Source organism: Cyprinus carpio, chromosome B17 (assembly GCF_018340385.1).
Source record: "Cyprinus carpio isolate SPL01 chromosome B17, ASM1834038v1, whole genome shotgun sequence".
NCBI classification, from domain to species: Eukaryota; Metazoa; Chordata; class Actinopteri; order Cypriniformes; family Cyprinidae; genus Cyprinus; species Cyprinus carpio.
In genome coordinates, this window is record NC_056613.1 from 1,261,969 (window position 1) to 1,276,178 (window position 14,210).

Sequence of the window (14,210 nt, forward strand, 5' to 3'; positions counted from 1 at the left end):
TATTTTACATATTTAATACATAGTACATAATTTTTATATTTTAGAAATATATTTTACATATTTAATACATACGTATATATGTTTTTACACAATTTGTAAAGTAAATATATTCCACATTATTTTTATACCAGATATCATGTTAGAATGTGACAGTCCAGGAAAAACACACATTTTTTAATTAAATGTAAAATCAGGGCCAAATGTGGCTGAAGACATTTGAACATGTTTAACAGAATCCAAAATAATTACTCCATCCATAATCTTTTATTTCTGCTCATGATGTACCTTAGCAGTGCTGCTGTTTTGTGTGACCATGTACATGAAGCTCAGGTTAACGAGGTCCGTGCCGCTGCATATGCAGATGATTCTGTCCTCCAGGTTACTCTCACATTTCCCCGCGGCCTCCAGCGCCGAGAGGATCTTTGGGTCCTACAGAACGTTCACGAACACAAAATGAACAAATCACCATTAGCTCTCAAATCACGACACAACCTCATCAAAATACACATTTATAACACTATAAATGAATGAAAAACATTCAAAAACAAATGAAACAATATATTTAAATGCATTTAAATTGAATCAGTTTCAGGACTGTTATTAAGTTACAGACCTTTTTTTCTTTAGAATAAAGTGCAGTGATGAATCATTTATAATCATTACAATAAAAACTAGAAGATGAATAATGAAGTAAATAGAGTTTCATGTTGAATTTAGTAGTTGTACCTTTGGCACACTGGTATCTCGTATGCTGTTGATAAGGGAAAACTCTAAAACTTGACCCTCCTAAGAAACAAATATGAAACAAATCACAATTCCATAAGCAAGATTTGATCACAATCCCTTGCGCTTACAGTAGAAGAGTTTGCTTTTGAATGCATGAGTCTAAGGCACATGTAATTTTAATATGTTATTAAATGAAGTAAATCATTAAAAAAAGTGCTTTTTATTTCAGCTAACATTTTCATTTTCTTACTTAGTTTAACTTGATGTGCTAAAATAAAAAAATAAAAAAAAAAAAAATGTGTAAAAAAAAGGTAAATAAAATAAACTTTAACTGAAAAAAAAACATAAAAAAACAAAAATATATATATATTTTTTTATTTGTTTCAGCTTATTTTGTCAATGCAGCATTTCTCATTTTTTTATAAAGTTTAAAAATATAAAAATAGCAAAAAAAAAAAAATAAAAAATAAATAACTCAATTAAATATGACAAATATACCAATGTAAACCAATTAAACACTATACTATTACATTAATAACAGTATGTGTATTTTTTACATGGTTTATGAATGTAATACTAAATGAGGATTTACGAGCGCACCATAAAACAAGTTCACCAAATAAGCCGGGTTTATGATTTATTGTTAGTTGATTTGGTTCAGAAATAAGTTTAGACTAACTGGAAACAAGCCTGACTTATGTAGTAAACTTGTTTTTAAGTGAAACAGGCCCCAGTGCAGGTGTGTGTGTGTGTGTGTTTTAACCTCAAAAATGCGATCTTGACCTGGTGTGGCTTTGTTTTCTGGAAATACGGACCCTTCACATCACCACTGAAGCACATACTTCTTTAATGCATTAATGATAAATTGATACACAACCATGAACTGCCAGAAACCAGAATGCATTACATCCTCACACAGTTTCAACCTTTCCCTCGCTCATCAATGGGCCAGGGAAGAATCCAAAAGCATCCACCCAGCAAAACAGAAGTTCGATTCAAGACAAACGGATCCTGAAACAGAAGCAGAAACAACACTGAGCTTCCTCTGAAACGTGTTTGTTGTTAGTACATCGCAACAGCTGCGGTAGCTTAACATTTACAAACTACAGCTCCTATAAAGGATTCAGTACACTGAGAAACTTCACCAAATTAGAAAGCAGAGCCATTTGTCTTCTGCTAAATAAACTTCCCCGCTGCATCTTTGGGAAAATGTAAACAGAGTAAAATAACCACCTCTTCATAAAGTCAACACAATCAGCATTCCATCCCTGCATCCTTTGTCTGAGAGATACAAAAGATATAATGATAACAAACAAATGAAGCTGGAATTTCATTTCTGTATAGGTGGACTCTGAAAGTCCTTTAGCCTCATGGGAAATCTGTACGCTGATTTAACAGCTCAGATCCAGTCTCTGACACGTCGTTCATGAGAATACATCCTTCCAGAAAACTTTTATTCCAAGATAAACTTCTCCAGGCTGAGAGAACGCTCCCACGGGACGAGTGTCTTTGAGAACACAGATGTTCACAGTGTCCTCTGCGATTAAAGCCGGCCGGCGTCCAGGCCACGTTACTTTAAACATATCATAAACCAGGAAAAAAACAACAACAACAAAAACTCTTAATTTAACGCGGTTTAATTACGCACCTTTTACACCATTAGAGTGGAGAATATAAGAATAAAAGCTAAATTTTTATGAGTTTAATTTTTCCTAAAAAATATAATATTATAAAATAAAAAAATAATAATATAGTATAAAGAAAAAGAAAAAAATATATAAAATAAAATATTTACATTTAATTTTCCCTGTACAATATATACTACCATGATGATTATTTTATATTTAAAAAAAAAAAAATAAAACATCAAAATTAAGAATTTAAGAATAACCATGATGATTATTTTTTATTTAAAATAAAACAAATTTCCCATTAGAGTGAAGAATATAAGAATAAAACCACATTTATTATTTTAAAATTCCCAAAAATAAAAAATTATAAAATAAAAATAATAAAAAAATAAAAATATTTTTAATAATAATAATATAAATACACCATGATGATTACTTTTTTATTTAAAATATATTTTGAGAATAAAACTTCATTTAATATAAAAATATATATTTAAAAAAATTATAAATACAATTTAATATACATAAATGAAATCATAAAAATTTTTTTCACAAATTACTAATATTCTCCTAAAACTATTTAATATAAAAATATTATAAATACAAAATAAATTAAATACAATATATTATAAATAAAAATTAAATTAAATTATATACAACTACTATATATATATATATATATATATATATATATATATATATATATATATATATATATATATATATATATATATATATATTCTCTAATATACAATATGAAAATATCTTTATACAACATAGCATACAATTTTAATTATATAATTACTTTCAAATATTGTATTAACAAAAACTGTAATTTTAAATAAATTTAAAATAATTAAATGATTTATGTACTCATGGTAAACCATGCACTATGTACTGTGTGTTAATGATTTACCACATATATTGGCTACATAAAACAATAAGGTACTTTCAGTAAACACCAAAGTCAAGGAATCAGAGAAATATTCACTCATCAAATCTGTCAAAATATGCTCCTTCCTGCATGAATGAGGAACAGGCCACACAGCTGAACCGTGATGGTTTCACATCTGACTCTATTATGGACGGCGTAAAAACACACATTAAGCATCCAGAGCTTAGAGAATGAGTGTGTGAATCTGAGATCAAGCTCAGTGTTTTAATCATCTCAGTCCTGCATGGAGTGTCCATCGAATAAAAACAGGCCTCTGTTTCAAATATAGGACGCGTGATTAGGTTTCTAGCAAGATCTCAGTATTATTGTTATTATTATTGTGTGTTGACCATGCAAATCGTTTTTTTTTGATTTAATTTATGCGACCCTTTAAGAGAGATTCTGAGTTGTATTTATTGTATAGTTGTTCGTAGAGCTTCCCTCAATATAAAAAACAGGATAACAAATTGCATCCATGACCACACACTGCAAAATCGCACAGTAACAAACAGAAACATACAAGTTATACTGCCCCCCTACCTAACCTCTATAGCCACACGACATGTATGTCTCGCCCAAAAAAAGAAAAAATAAAAAGCTTATTCATCTATTTGTGCGAAAAAACATACACAGTAAGGATATTAAGAATGTATAGACATGATTTAGCGGTGTGTAGCCTGAGCCCCTTTCATGCCATACTAAATGCCAAATGTGTTACAAACAACACATAGAATCGGCATGACAAATTATACACCTGTAAAATATGATTTTTTTTTAAGGTTATAAAAAAGTCTTAGAGTATGTTCTTACAAGAGCCTAGTATTTGCAAAGTCCTTTCTTTCTTCAAAATTGCAAGTTGCTTGTCTTAATTCATTATTATTTCGTCATTTCTTTTAAACGTTATAATTGTGAGGGTTTTACACACACTCTTGCAAGAAGAACTGTTTCGCCACAGCTTTTACTGTCATTGTATTATTTAAAATCTTTCATCCCCACTACCCACCAACTGTTTGGTAAAAACACATGGACAAAATAATTATGGACATGAGTGTATCTTCACGCATATTCATATCTTTATGCGCCATATTAACGCATTGTTGCAATATTTATCACTTTAGTTACAATGATTTACACAAAGCAGCTGTTTCTGAGCTCATTTTAAATGAGATTCGACTTTGCAACTGCCCCAAAAACAAAATAAAGAACAATAAAATATTTTATGTGAGTTATGTTTAAATAAAAACCCCACAAAGGTCAAATAGAGTAACTTATGAAGGCAGAATTTAGGAGAGATTAGTAAGATAGATTGAGGTATGCAGCTAGATTTGGCTTTAGAGATTTTGTCAAAATTGCCACTCCAAGAGCTGGAACTTTATGCTCCGAATATATAGCATAGTTTTGATATATAATATAACGTGACCAACGGTCGTCGGCCAATCGGTGTGTTGCATCATGCTACAGTACTAAAGGTTTAAATGTAATTCTCATGGCCGGAATGCTGCACATTTATTAAAAACTGAACAATAACTACGATATGAAAAAACCGATGTTCTTTTAGTGTTGGACCTTGATTATTTAGGATTGCACCTTTCTTACACGAATTTGCTCTTTTAACATTGATTAATTCCCCTTTAAATAGACTGAACGTATAAGTGAAGCATTAAGAAACGAAAAACACACAATGATAAATATAAACAACAATTTCTGAATGATTGGCACTGCTACAAAGATAATGACAGATTTAGAAGTAACATAAACTCGGTAAGTATATTTGTCTACTCTGATACTGTGCAGAAAAATTGAAATAATTGTTTGCAGTATAAAAAACATCATAAAATGGCATTGAATTATCCAATCCGAAGTTCTAATTGTCAATCGAATCGTTACTCAAATTTGCAAAAATGTTCTTGATTCGAAGCGAAAACCTATGAAGGTGAATCAGGAACTTCGGAATCGCTTGTATACCCCAAGATTCACTTAGCCCCTATACTTTTAGTAGAATAAAAAAGTCTGCTTACAGAAAGAAACACTGAGAAATTATTATTCATTAATGTTATTTTTTGGTGCTTGTTGCTTGCGTTATGTTCATTTCAGTTTCGTACACTATGCGACCCATCTTAAATATCACTGTGTCCAAACGTTAAGAGTGAGTAATGTTTTGGAATCACACTTCCAATCGAGATAACGTGCCGCCAATCATTTGTATTACGATATGCGATGACTTTAAATCCGCGTTATCGCATCGCAATTTAATATTTGACTGTGCCCGACTGGCGGAAGACTTTTCGGTATTTTCACCTGTATTTTGTTGTCTTGTCAGGCAGTTGGAAATAATTGTCGCGGTAGATCGTGAACATTTTTAAGATTTATAGGGATTGCCCCTCCGGAGGATGTGGGCATCACGATCTCATTTGATTTCAGGATCGGAATTTTCGGAAATCATTTAATTGCGGCGTTGACACAGGGTTCTGCAAACTGACAATGATACAAAGAGACCTGTTGCTCGTCCGCAAGCTTCTTAGAGAAGCGCGACCATGCCGATCTGCAATCAAAATCAAGTCTACCCAAAGCAGACGATAAGAAGAACACTGAGAATTATTATTTATTTATTTATTTTTTGCTGTTGTTGTTGATGTCATTTCATTTCGTTTAAGTTATCACAAAGCTCAGATTTCTAGCACGTTTGTAGTCATTGCATTGACGCGCTCGGAAATTCTGTCGTAAAGCTTCGCCAAGGTCAGCTAGTTGCTGAATCGCCGACCGTAGGTCAGCGGCTTCAGATCTTTGAAGGTAGACTCCGAGGCGAATAATAATCGACGTGATTTTGTGGAGCTTCGGAGAGCGGGTTGGTGGAATCATTTGATTCAGGCTGGACTGAAGCGAACACAAACTCCCATATTATTTATACCGGATCGCAGAGCAATTAACGGAATGAATCAAATGATCTGGTACTGAAGCCCGACTTGACCAAGTGCGGATGCGAATCTTTGATTCGGAGCAGGAAGCATCTGTTCCGCCGATGCCGAATCATTTGACTCTGGATAGAGCTTCGAAAAGGTGCGCGGATGGCGAATCATTTCAGTTCGGATCGGAACTTCAAGAAGATGCCGATCGCTAGTTACTGACTCTGATCGAGCTTCAAAAGTCCGATCGCATCATTTGATTCAGATCGGAGTTTTCGAGAGATGCGGATAAGTGAATCATTTGAGTCCGATCGAAGCTTCGTAAAAGTCAGCGAATGTAGATCTTTTGATTCAGACCAGAGCTCAGGATAAGTGCGCGATCAGCCAATGCATTTGGTCCAGATGGAATATATTCAGAAAGTCGGATGGCGAATCGTTTGATTGGGATGGGAGCTCAAAAAGTGGTCAGCGCGAATCGTTTGGTTCGGATCGGAGTTTTCTCGATCGCCAATCGCGGTCGTTCAGATGGGAACTGGAGAGTGGATCGCCGAGATCGTGCGGTCGCATATCGGTGCTGTCTCGATCAAGTGAATCAATGTAGACCGCAGTCCGGAGCTTCGGAAAGTTTGACCGAATCATTCAAATCAGGCCAAAAAATCGCAAATGCGGATGGCTAATCATTTGATTCAGATCGGAGTTCAAAAGTGCGGCTCGCGTGAATCGGCCCATCCGTGACCGGAGCTTCCTAAAAGCGCGGATCGCGAATCATTTGGTCCGTGTCCGGAGCTTCGGAAGGGCGGATCGCGGAAATCATTTGATTTGAATCAGAGTCTGTAAAAAGGCGAATTCGGGCTAATCATTTGATTCAGATCGGATACCGCAAAGGCGGAGCGATTCGCCAATCATTTTATCTACTTCGAGCCTCGAGCAGGTTCAATCATGTTACTACTACTTCTGCTTGTATTATTTTATTTTGTATTTTTTAAAATAGTACCGTACCTTCCCGTAATGCAGGACAGTTCTAAACTCAAAGAAAGAAAAGTGTACACAGCACTATCAACCAAATGAAAGTATAATGCTTTTACTATAACATACATAACCACCAATATAATATAGCATATATATATGTAGATACATAATATAGGCTAACAATTTACTGCAAAATACCTTTTCTCTTGAGTAAAACTAAGGCAAATTTTCGTAAGGGACGTAAGTTGCTCAGCTTAACAAAAAGTGATCAGCTTTAAAACACATTGGATGAATACAGAGATGCACAGAAAAGTCGGGCATCGCTTGCTTAGATTTCTTATGTCCCTATCAATATCCAGCGACTACTAAATATCCCTAGCATTTTCCCCACCAATACCACACAATAGAATCAATCACTGATACGTTTATTGCAACTTATAATATTCTGAATGAAACAGCTGACCAAAAACAGTGCAGATCCACAACACTCGGTGACTGAATCAGTTTGTGATTGATTGACAGTTGGCTGTGATAACCTTTGGAGGTGATACCCGCGTAATTCAACACAATCGGACATTTAACTACTATGCCTCGCCTGTTAAAGTTTACTTCATTTATGTGGTACAAGTAGAGTTTCTGTGTCGACTCCACGACCCGCAGAGCCTGCAGCTCCGCTCGGATTTGAGTTTCCCGTTAACGACGGGGTATTAAACATTAAACATTTCAGACGACTAACAGCGACTTTTTTTTTCATTGCTTATGAAAAAAAAAACGTTGATATTTTAGATTACACTTTCTACACTATTTTTTATGAATTGTTTTGCTACGAATGCTTTACTACCTATATCACTTGACTGAAAATGTAATAATACGGCTGTTTAGCGGGCAGGATTCCCATCAAGTTTATTCATATACAGAGAAAAAAAGGCAAATATGAAGAATATTCCATTGTAAGAAGTGTGACAGCTAACCCCAGTTTCCGTACAGTGTGTAGAGAGGGAATATGATATTTTCATTAAACCGTTTGCTCTTTTTACATTGACTATCCCTTTAAATAGACTGAAACGTTAAGAAAAAACACAACACATATAAATAAAAACAACATTCTATGAATGATGCAGTGCTAAATGACGTATTTATTACAGTACACTAAAATATTAAATATACTACCTAACTCATTCCATAAAGAAAAAAATAAATAATTTTCAGCATAAAAAAAAACAATAAAAAAATCTTCATTAACCAAACAATCGAATTTAATTGTGAATCGAATCTTTCTAAATTTGCAAAAATCGTTCTTGAATCAGATGAAAACCTATGAATCGTGGATCGGGTCGAAGTCTACCCAAAGAAGGCAGCATAAGAAGAACACTGAGAATTATTATTTATTTATTTATTTTTTTGTTGTTGTTGTTGATGTCATTTCATTTACATTTACACTCTGCGACCCGCCTCAATACATTGCTTCCAAAGGCCAAAAGTGATTCACTGTTTTGAATGGCTCCAATCGGCTCCGCGATGTCGCCAATCTTTTGAATCAGATCGAGGCTTTAAATCGCGTGATCGTGATTTGGGACTTCGGAGCAGGTTCAGTGAATCATTATTCAGATCGGGACTTCGGAGCGCGGAACACAAATCATATTATTTTATATCGGATTTTCGCAGCCGGGTTCGCGAACTAAATGAATCAAATGATCCGTGCTCGAAGCTCCGATCTGAATCAAATGATCCGCGACTTTTTCGAAGCTCCGATCTGAATCAAGTGATTGCGAATCATTTGATTCCGGATCGAGGCTTTCAAAAGGTCGCGGATCGCAAATCATTTGATTCAGATCGGAGCTTCAAAGGTCGCGGATCGCGAATCATTTGATTCAGATCGAACTTGAAAAGTGCGGATCGCGAATCATTTGATTCAGATCGGAGCTTCGGAGAGCGGATCGCGAATCATTTGATTCGGATCGGCTTCAAAAGGCGCGGATCGCGAATAGAGCGGATCGCGAATCATTTGATTCAGATGCGGATCGCGAATCATTTGATTCATATCAGGACTTCGGAGAGCGGATCGCGAATCATTTGATTCAGATCGGAGCTTCGAAAAAGTGCGGATCGCGAATCATTTGATTCAGATCGAGTTTTCGATCACGAATCATTTGATTCAGATCGGAGAGCGGATCGCGAATCATTTGATCTGATCGGAGCATCGGAAAGCGTGGATCGCGAATCATTTTGATTCAGATCGGAGCTTCGAGAGTTGACCGCAAATCATATGATTCAGATCGGAGCTTCGTGCGATCGCGAATCATTTGATCTCAGATCGAGCTCGGAAGCTCGTGGAATCATTTAATTCCAGATCGGAAGCTTCAAAAAGTGCGGATCGCGAATCATTTGATTCAGGTCGAGCTTGAAAAGGGCGGATCGCGAATCATTTGATTCAGATCGGAGCTCCGTGCGTGCGGCTCGCTTGAATCATTTGATTCAGATCGGAGCTTCTCGTGTGCGGATCGCGAATCATTTGATTCACATCGGAGCTTCGGAGCAGGTTCGCGAATCATTTTACTACTTCTTGTTTTTATTATTTAATTTTATGTTTTTAAATAGTACAAAACCTTCCCCATTAATGCAGGACAGTTCTAAAAACAAAGAAAGAAGAAAGAAAGTGTACACAAACACAAATCCCTTAAGTAAATTAACAAATCATTTAAAACACAATATATATATATATTATAGAACAACAGTTTTACTACAAATACCTTTTCTCTTTTGAGTAAAACCATAGGTAATTTTCGTAAGGGACGTGTTGCGAGCTTAACAAAAAGTGATCAGTTTAAACACATTGGATGAATACAGAGATGCACATAAAAGTCGGACATCGCTTATGATTTCATGTCCCTATCAATATCCAGCGACTACTAAATATCCCTAGCAACAATTTTTCGCCTTCAATACCAAAATCAATCACTGATACGTTTATTGCAACTTATAATATTCTGAATGAAACAGCTGACCACAGTGCAGATCCACAACACTCGGTGACTGAATCAGTTTGTGATTGATTGACAGACGGATGTCGAGTTGATTTGGCTGTGATAACCCGCGTTAATATCAACACAAGCGGACATTTAACTACTAATGCCTCGCTGTTAAAGTTAACTCCATCTAAAGCCTTAAAAGTACATCCAACCCCTCCAACAACCAACAGATACGCAGCTCCGCTCGGATTGAGTTTCCCTTTAAAGCCTGATGAGAACATTAAAACATTTCAGACGACTAAACAAAGGACACCCGGCATACCGCCGTCGGCATTACAGCGCGAAAACTGGCCGTGAAAATATTACATTATGATTTTCTCTCTTTATATTCCTGGAATATCACCTAGCCTATTGATTTTGATTTGTTTTTGCTGTAGGCCTTATAAGCGTTTTGTATTTCATTTTTTTTCTGAGGCATAACTGAACTCAAACAGAAGCAATGGATATCTGTTTGATGCGTTTTTTTCATCAATATTATCCACCAATATTAATTTTTTTTTTCACTAGCAGTAGCCTCTCTGTTTGATAACCCATGTTTTGATAGATTTGAGGGATTATTAAAATACTTCAAAAGGAAAATCATAGAAACCTTATGAAGTCAGTCTCAACAGAACATTCAAATAATTGAATTTAGAGGTTAGAAATATCATAAAAGTGTAATATTTTTGATTTGTTGGAGTATTAATCTGTCAGGGGTTATCATATGCACCTACAAACGACGGTATCTACTTGTAAAATACATCTAAAAAGCTTACTGTACTTTTTATTTCACACTGTGAAAGTTTAAAGGGAGCAAATTGATTAATATTGTTCAAAGCCTAAATTTCACAAGAACAATTTTATTAAAACCAATGCACAACACGAGCAAAAACTTTACATTCAACAGTATTTGTCTTGCAAAGATCTTGATATTTGTGGATACGCATTAACAGGAGTGGATCAAATCAAATGTCTTAAATGTCAAAATCTGATCTTTTCTGTCAACAAAAACAAATAGAAGTCGAAAGTGGCATCTGGTAGCATACATATTCTGATATGTCATATCGATCTAATTCTGTAGCTAGTAGGCAAATATCTTAAAAGGCAAGCGCTTACTACATTTATACAAAAATTAGCTCTATTCATCAACACTTTTTACATTCCACATCTAACACACAGATTCAACATTCAAAGGCACAGGACTTCACTTTCAAAAACCATCGAAAAATAATCAGAGAAGTAATTCAAGTAATCTTACATTGCGGAAAGATTTTGGTCGAAAAGGAAACGATGGCACAGCAATTGTGGGTAAAAATCAATACAATACTTTCAGAAGTGAATGATTTTACATGGAAACTAGTGATTATGGGGGAAATTAAGAGCAAATGATCAACTCCCCTGCAGCTAAGCTTCCCCATTGATCGCCACTCGAAATGATCCAGAAAATCATAAAAACCAATAGTTCAGCTCGACTCAAATGCAAGGTTTCAACATTTGTGGTTTATGAAGGTTTTTCTGTCACATGCATTGAAAAGGAAAAAAAAAAGGTTGAAAGAAACATATTTTGGCAGTTTTTAGTAGCTGACAAAGATCGGATATTGAGCATAAATATCAAAACCTTGCAAATATACAGAAAACCAATGTCAAACTTAACTTTAAATGCATCACTAACCCAACCATAGTAGATTAAAAACATCACTAAGTATAAATTAAAAATAGCAGTAGCAAGTAGAAATAACAGCTGATCTAAGTGCTGAATGACATCACTAAGTATAGACGCATGGCATAAAGTAGAAAAGAATTAACAATCAAATTCCACTTTGCATAGAGAACCTTAAACATATCCTACATCCAAAAGGAAAAAAAAAAATAATTGTAAAAAAGGAAATATTACATGCTGACTTGTGTGTAGAAAAGATTGCATAATGATGATTATAATTCGACATCCAAAGTGCATTATCCTTTTTTTTTTTTTTTCTTCTTCTTCGCCTGCATTACTAATCTTATTTATAACTGAGGTGAATCTCACAAATATGGAAGTCCATTTCCGCCATGGGATGAAGAATGAAAGAAAGGTAATTGCTACTTTTTCCTCTCAAAATTCAGAAAATTTGGAGAATAATCTGAGATATAAACTCAGAATTCCTGCATAAAAATTCAACACTCGTAGATACAACCTTTGAACTGCAAGATATAAACTCTGAATTCTGAGATAAAAAACATGCAACAATTCAGAGAAAAAAGGTCAGAATAATAATAGAATTGCAAGATAAAAATTCACAATTAATTTTAATACATAAAAAAAAAAAACAAAAAAACAAAAAACAAAAACAAAAATTCAAACAAAAAATTCAAAAAAAAAAATAAGAATGCAGAATTGATTGATGCAAACTCAGAATTGCAAGCCTAGAACCGTAAGAAAAAAGCCTGGATTCTAATTTCATATGTCATTTTTTTAATTCTGTTTAATTTATATATTGCAATTTGATTTTTATGTCTCAAATTTTTTAGAAGTTTTCAGAATTTCACAAAAGTTTTCAGGAATTGCCAGAAAAAATTATTGTAATTATTCTTTCTATTCTATGGCAGAAACAAACTTTGCACAAACAAATCATGTTCGGGTCATATTTTCCCCAGAAACAGAAATAAAAAAGTTGCATATTGCAAATAAATCTAAAAATAAAGCATATTTTAGGATCATCATGATTTTTTGTAACATTTTAATGACACATTGTCATTACTGTACTGCAAATAATAATGAATAACATGTGCATCATGATGTTGTACTGCCTTTTAATTTATTCTGATCAAGCACTATTACAGTAAAGTACAATGCCTAACGCTCATACTGTCTGATTTTGGGGTGAAATGTGAGCTGGACATGTTTTCATGAGATTCACTCATTCATTAAAGCGACCTCTTGATGCTAACTGGAAAATTCTGACTGTTATATCAAAAGAAAGAATTAAACGAGTTTCATAAAACCTCCTAAACAGAAACCGGGACGAATTGAAACGGTCCCTCAATACAGCAAATAAAACACTGTATGCAAATATATATTTTTAAATGACCTAAAGGCGTCTGTTATGGGTTTGAAAATAAATAAAGCTTATAAACTTGAAACACATCTTCACAAATTGATAATAGTTCATCACATTACAACACGAGCTATACTGCTGACATTTACAGATGTGTAGAAGCACAAACGGCCGGCGGACTGTAAGCATGCATCCCTGAAACTGCTCCAGGGTCCCACAGTGGACCAGTCATTTCTGTGTACATCAGGACAGTCGTTCACAACCAACAGCAGCAAGAAGAAAGATGAATCAAGGGTCATCATCACGTTTCAGTGCAAATAAACCAAGAACATACGTCCGGGCGCTCTCCGCGCCGGAAAGTGAAGATAATCTCTCCACAAAAAGCCTGGCGGTAACTACGATCACAAAAAAAACTGAATTAAAGTACATCATTAAAAATAAGCCGTGATATTAAAAAAAAATAATATATATATATATATATATATATATATATATATATACTATAAACGTAGGGGTGAAACATGTGGTTAATTACAATTTTAAAATGTCATTTAAAAAATAATTAAATAATAATAATAATAATAAAAAAAAAAATGATGCATGAAACTTGGCTCGCTCATTATTAAGAATTTATAAATAAAAATGAAGCAGATAATAAAATGTGGAAATGTCTATAAAAGGTAAAATTAACTGATTAAGAAAAAAAATCAAAAAATGGTCCTGAAAAAAATATTTTGATAAATGGAAATACAAAAACAGTTTTTGGTGGAAAATTGTATTTATTTATTTATTTAATAGGAAAAAAAATCATTTATATTTTGCTGAATAAAAACAATAAAAAGACCAATTTTATGGGTAAAACATAGTTAGTTACAATTTAAAAATCCACTTATCTTATATTTTTTTTTTTATTTAAGCAAAATATATTTTGAGGGTGAAATATGACCCAGATTTCGAAAAACAAAAAAAACAAAAACAAACGGCTTTCAAACAAATCAAAC

General features: G+C 34.0%; 1 protein-coding gene across 1 annotated transcript in view; it reads right to left on the reverse strand.

The window, feature by feature from the left end:
• The window catches only part of LOC109084950 (1-phosphatidylinositol 4,5-bisphosphate phosphodiesterase beta-4-like), a 347,521-nt gene extending 345,827 nt beyond the window's left edge, over positions 1–1,694 (reverse strand). The window contains 3 exon segments of the mRNA XM_042743066.1: positions 286–429; positions 727–786; positions 1,653–1,694. Coding sequence (XP_042599000.1) covers positions 286–429; positions 727–786; positions 1,653–1,667 — 219 coding nt within the window. The 5' untranslated portion in view covers positions 1,668–1,694.
• Between the last annotated feature and the right edge of the window lie 12,516 nt (positions 1,695–14,210).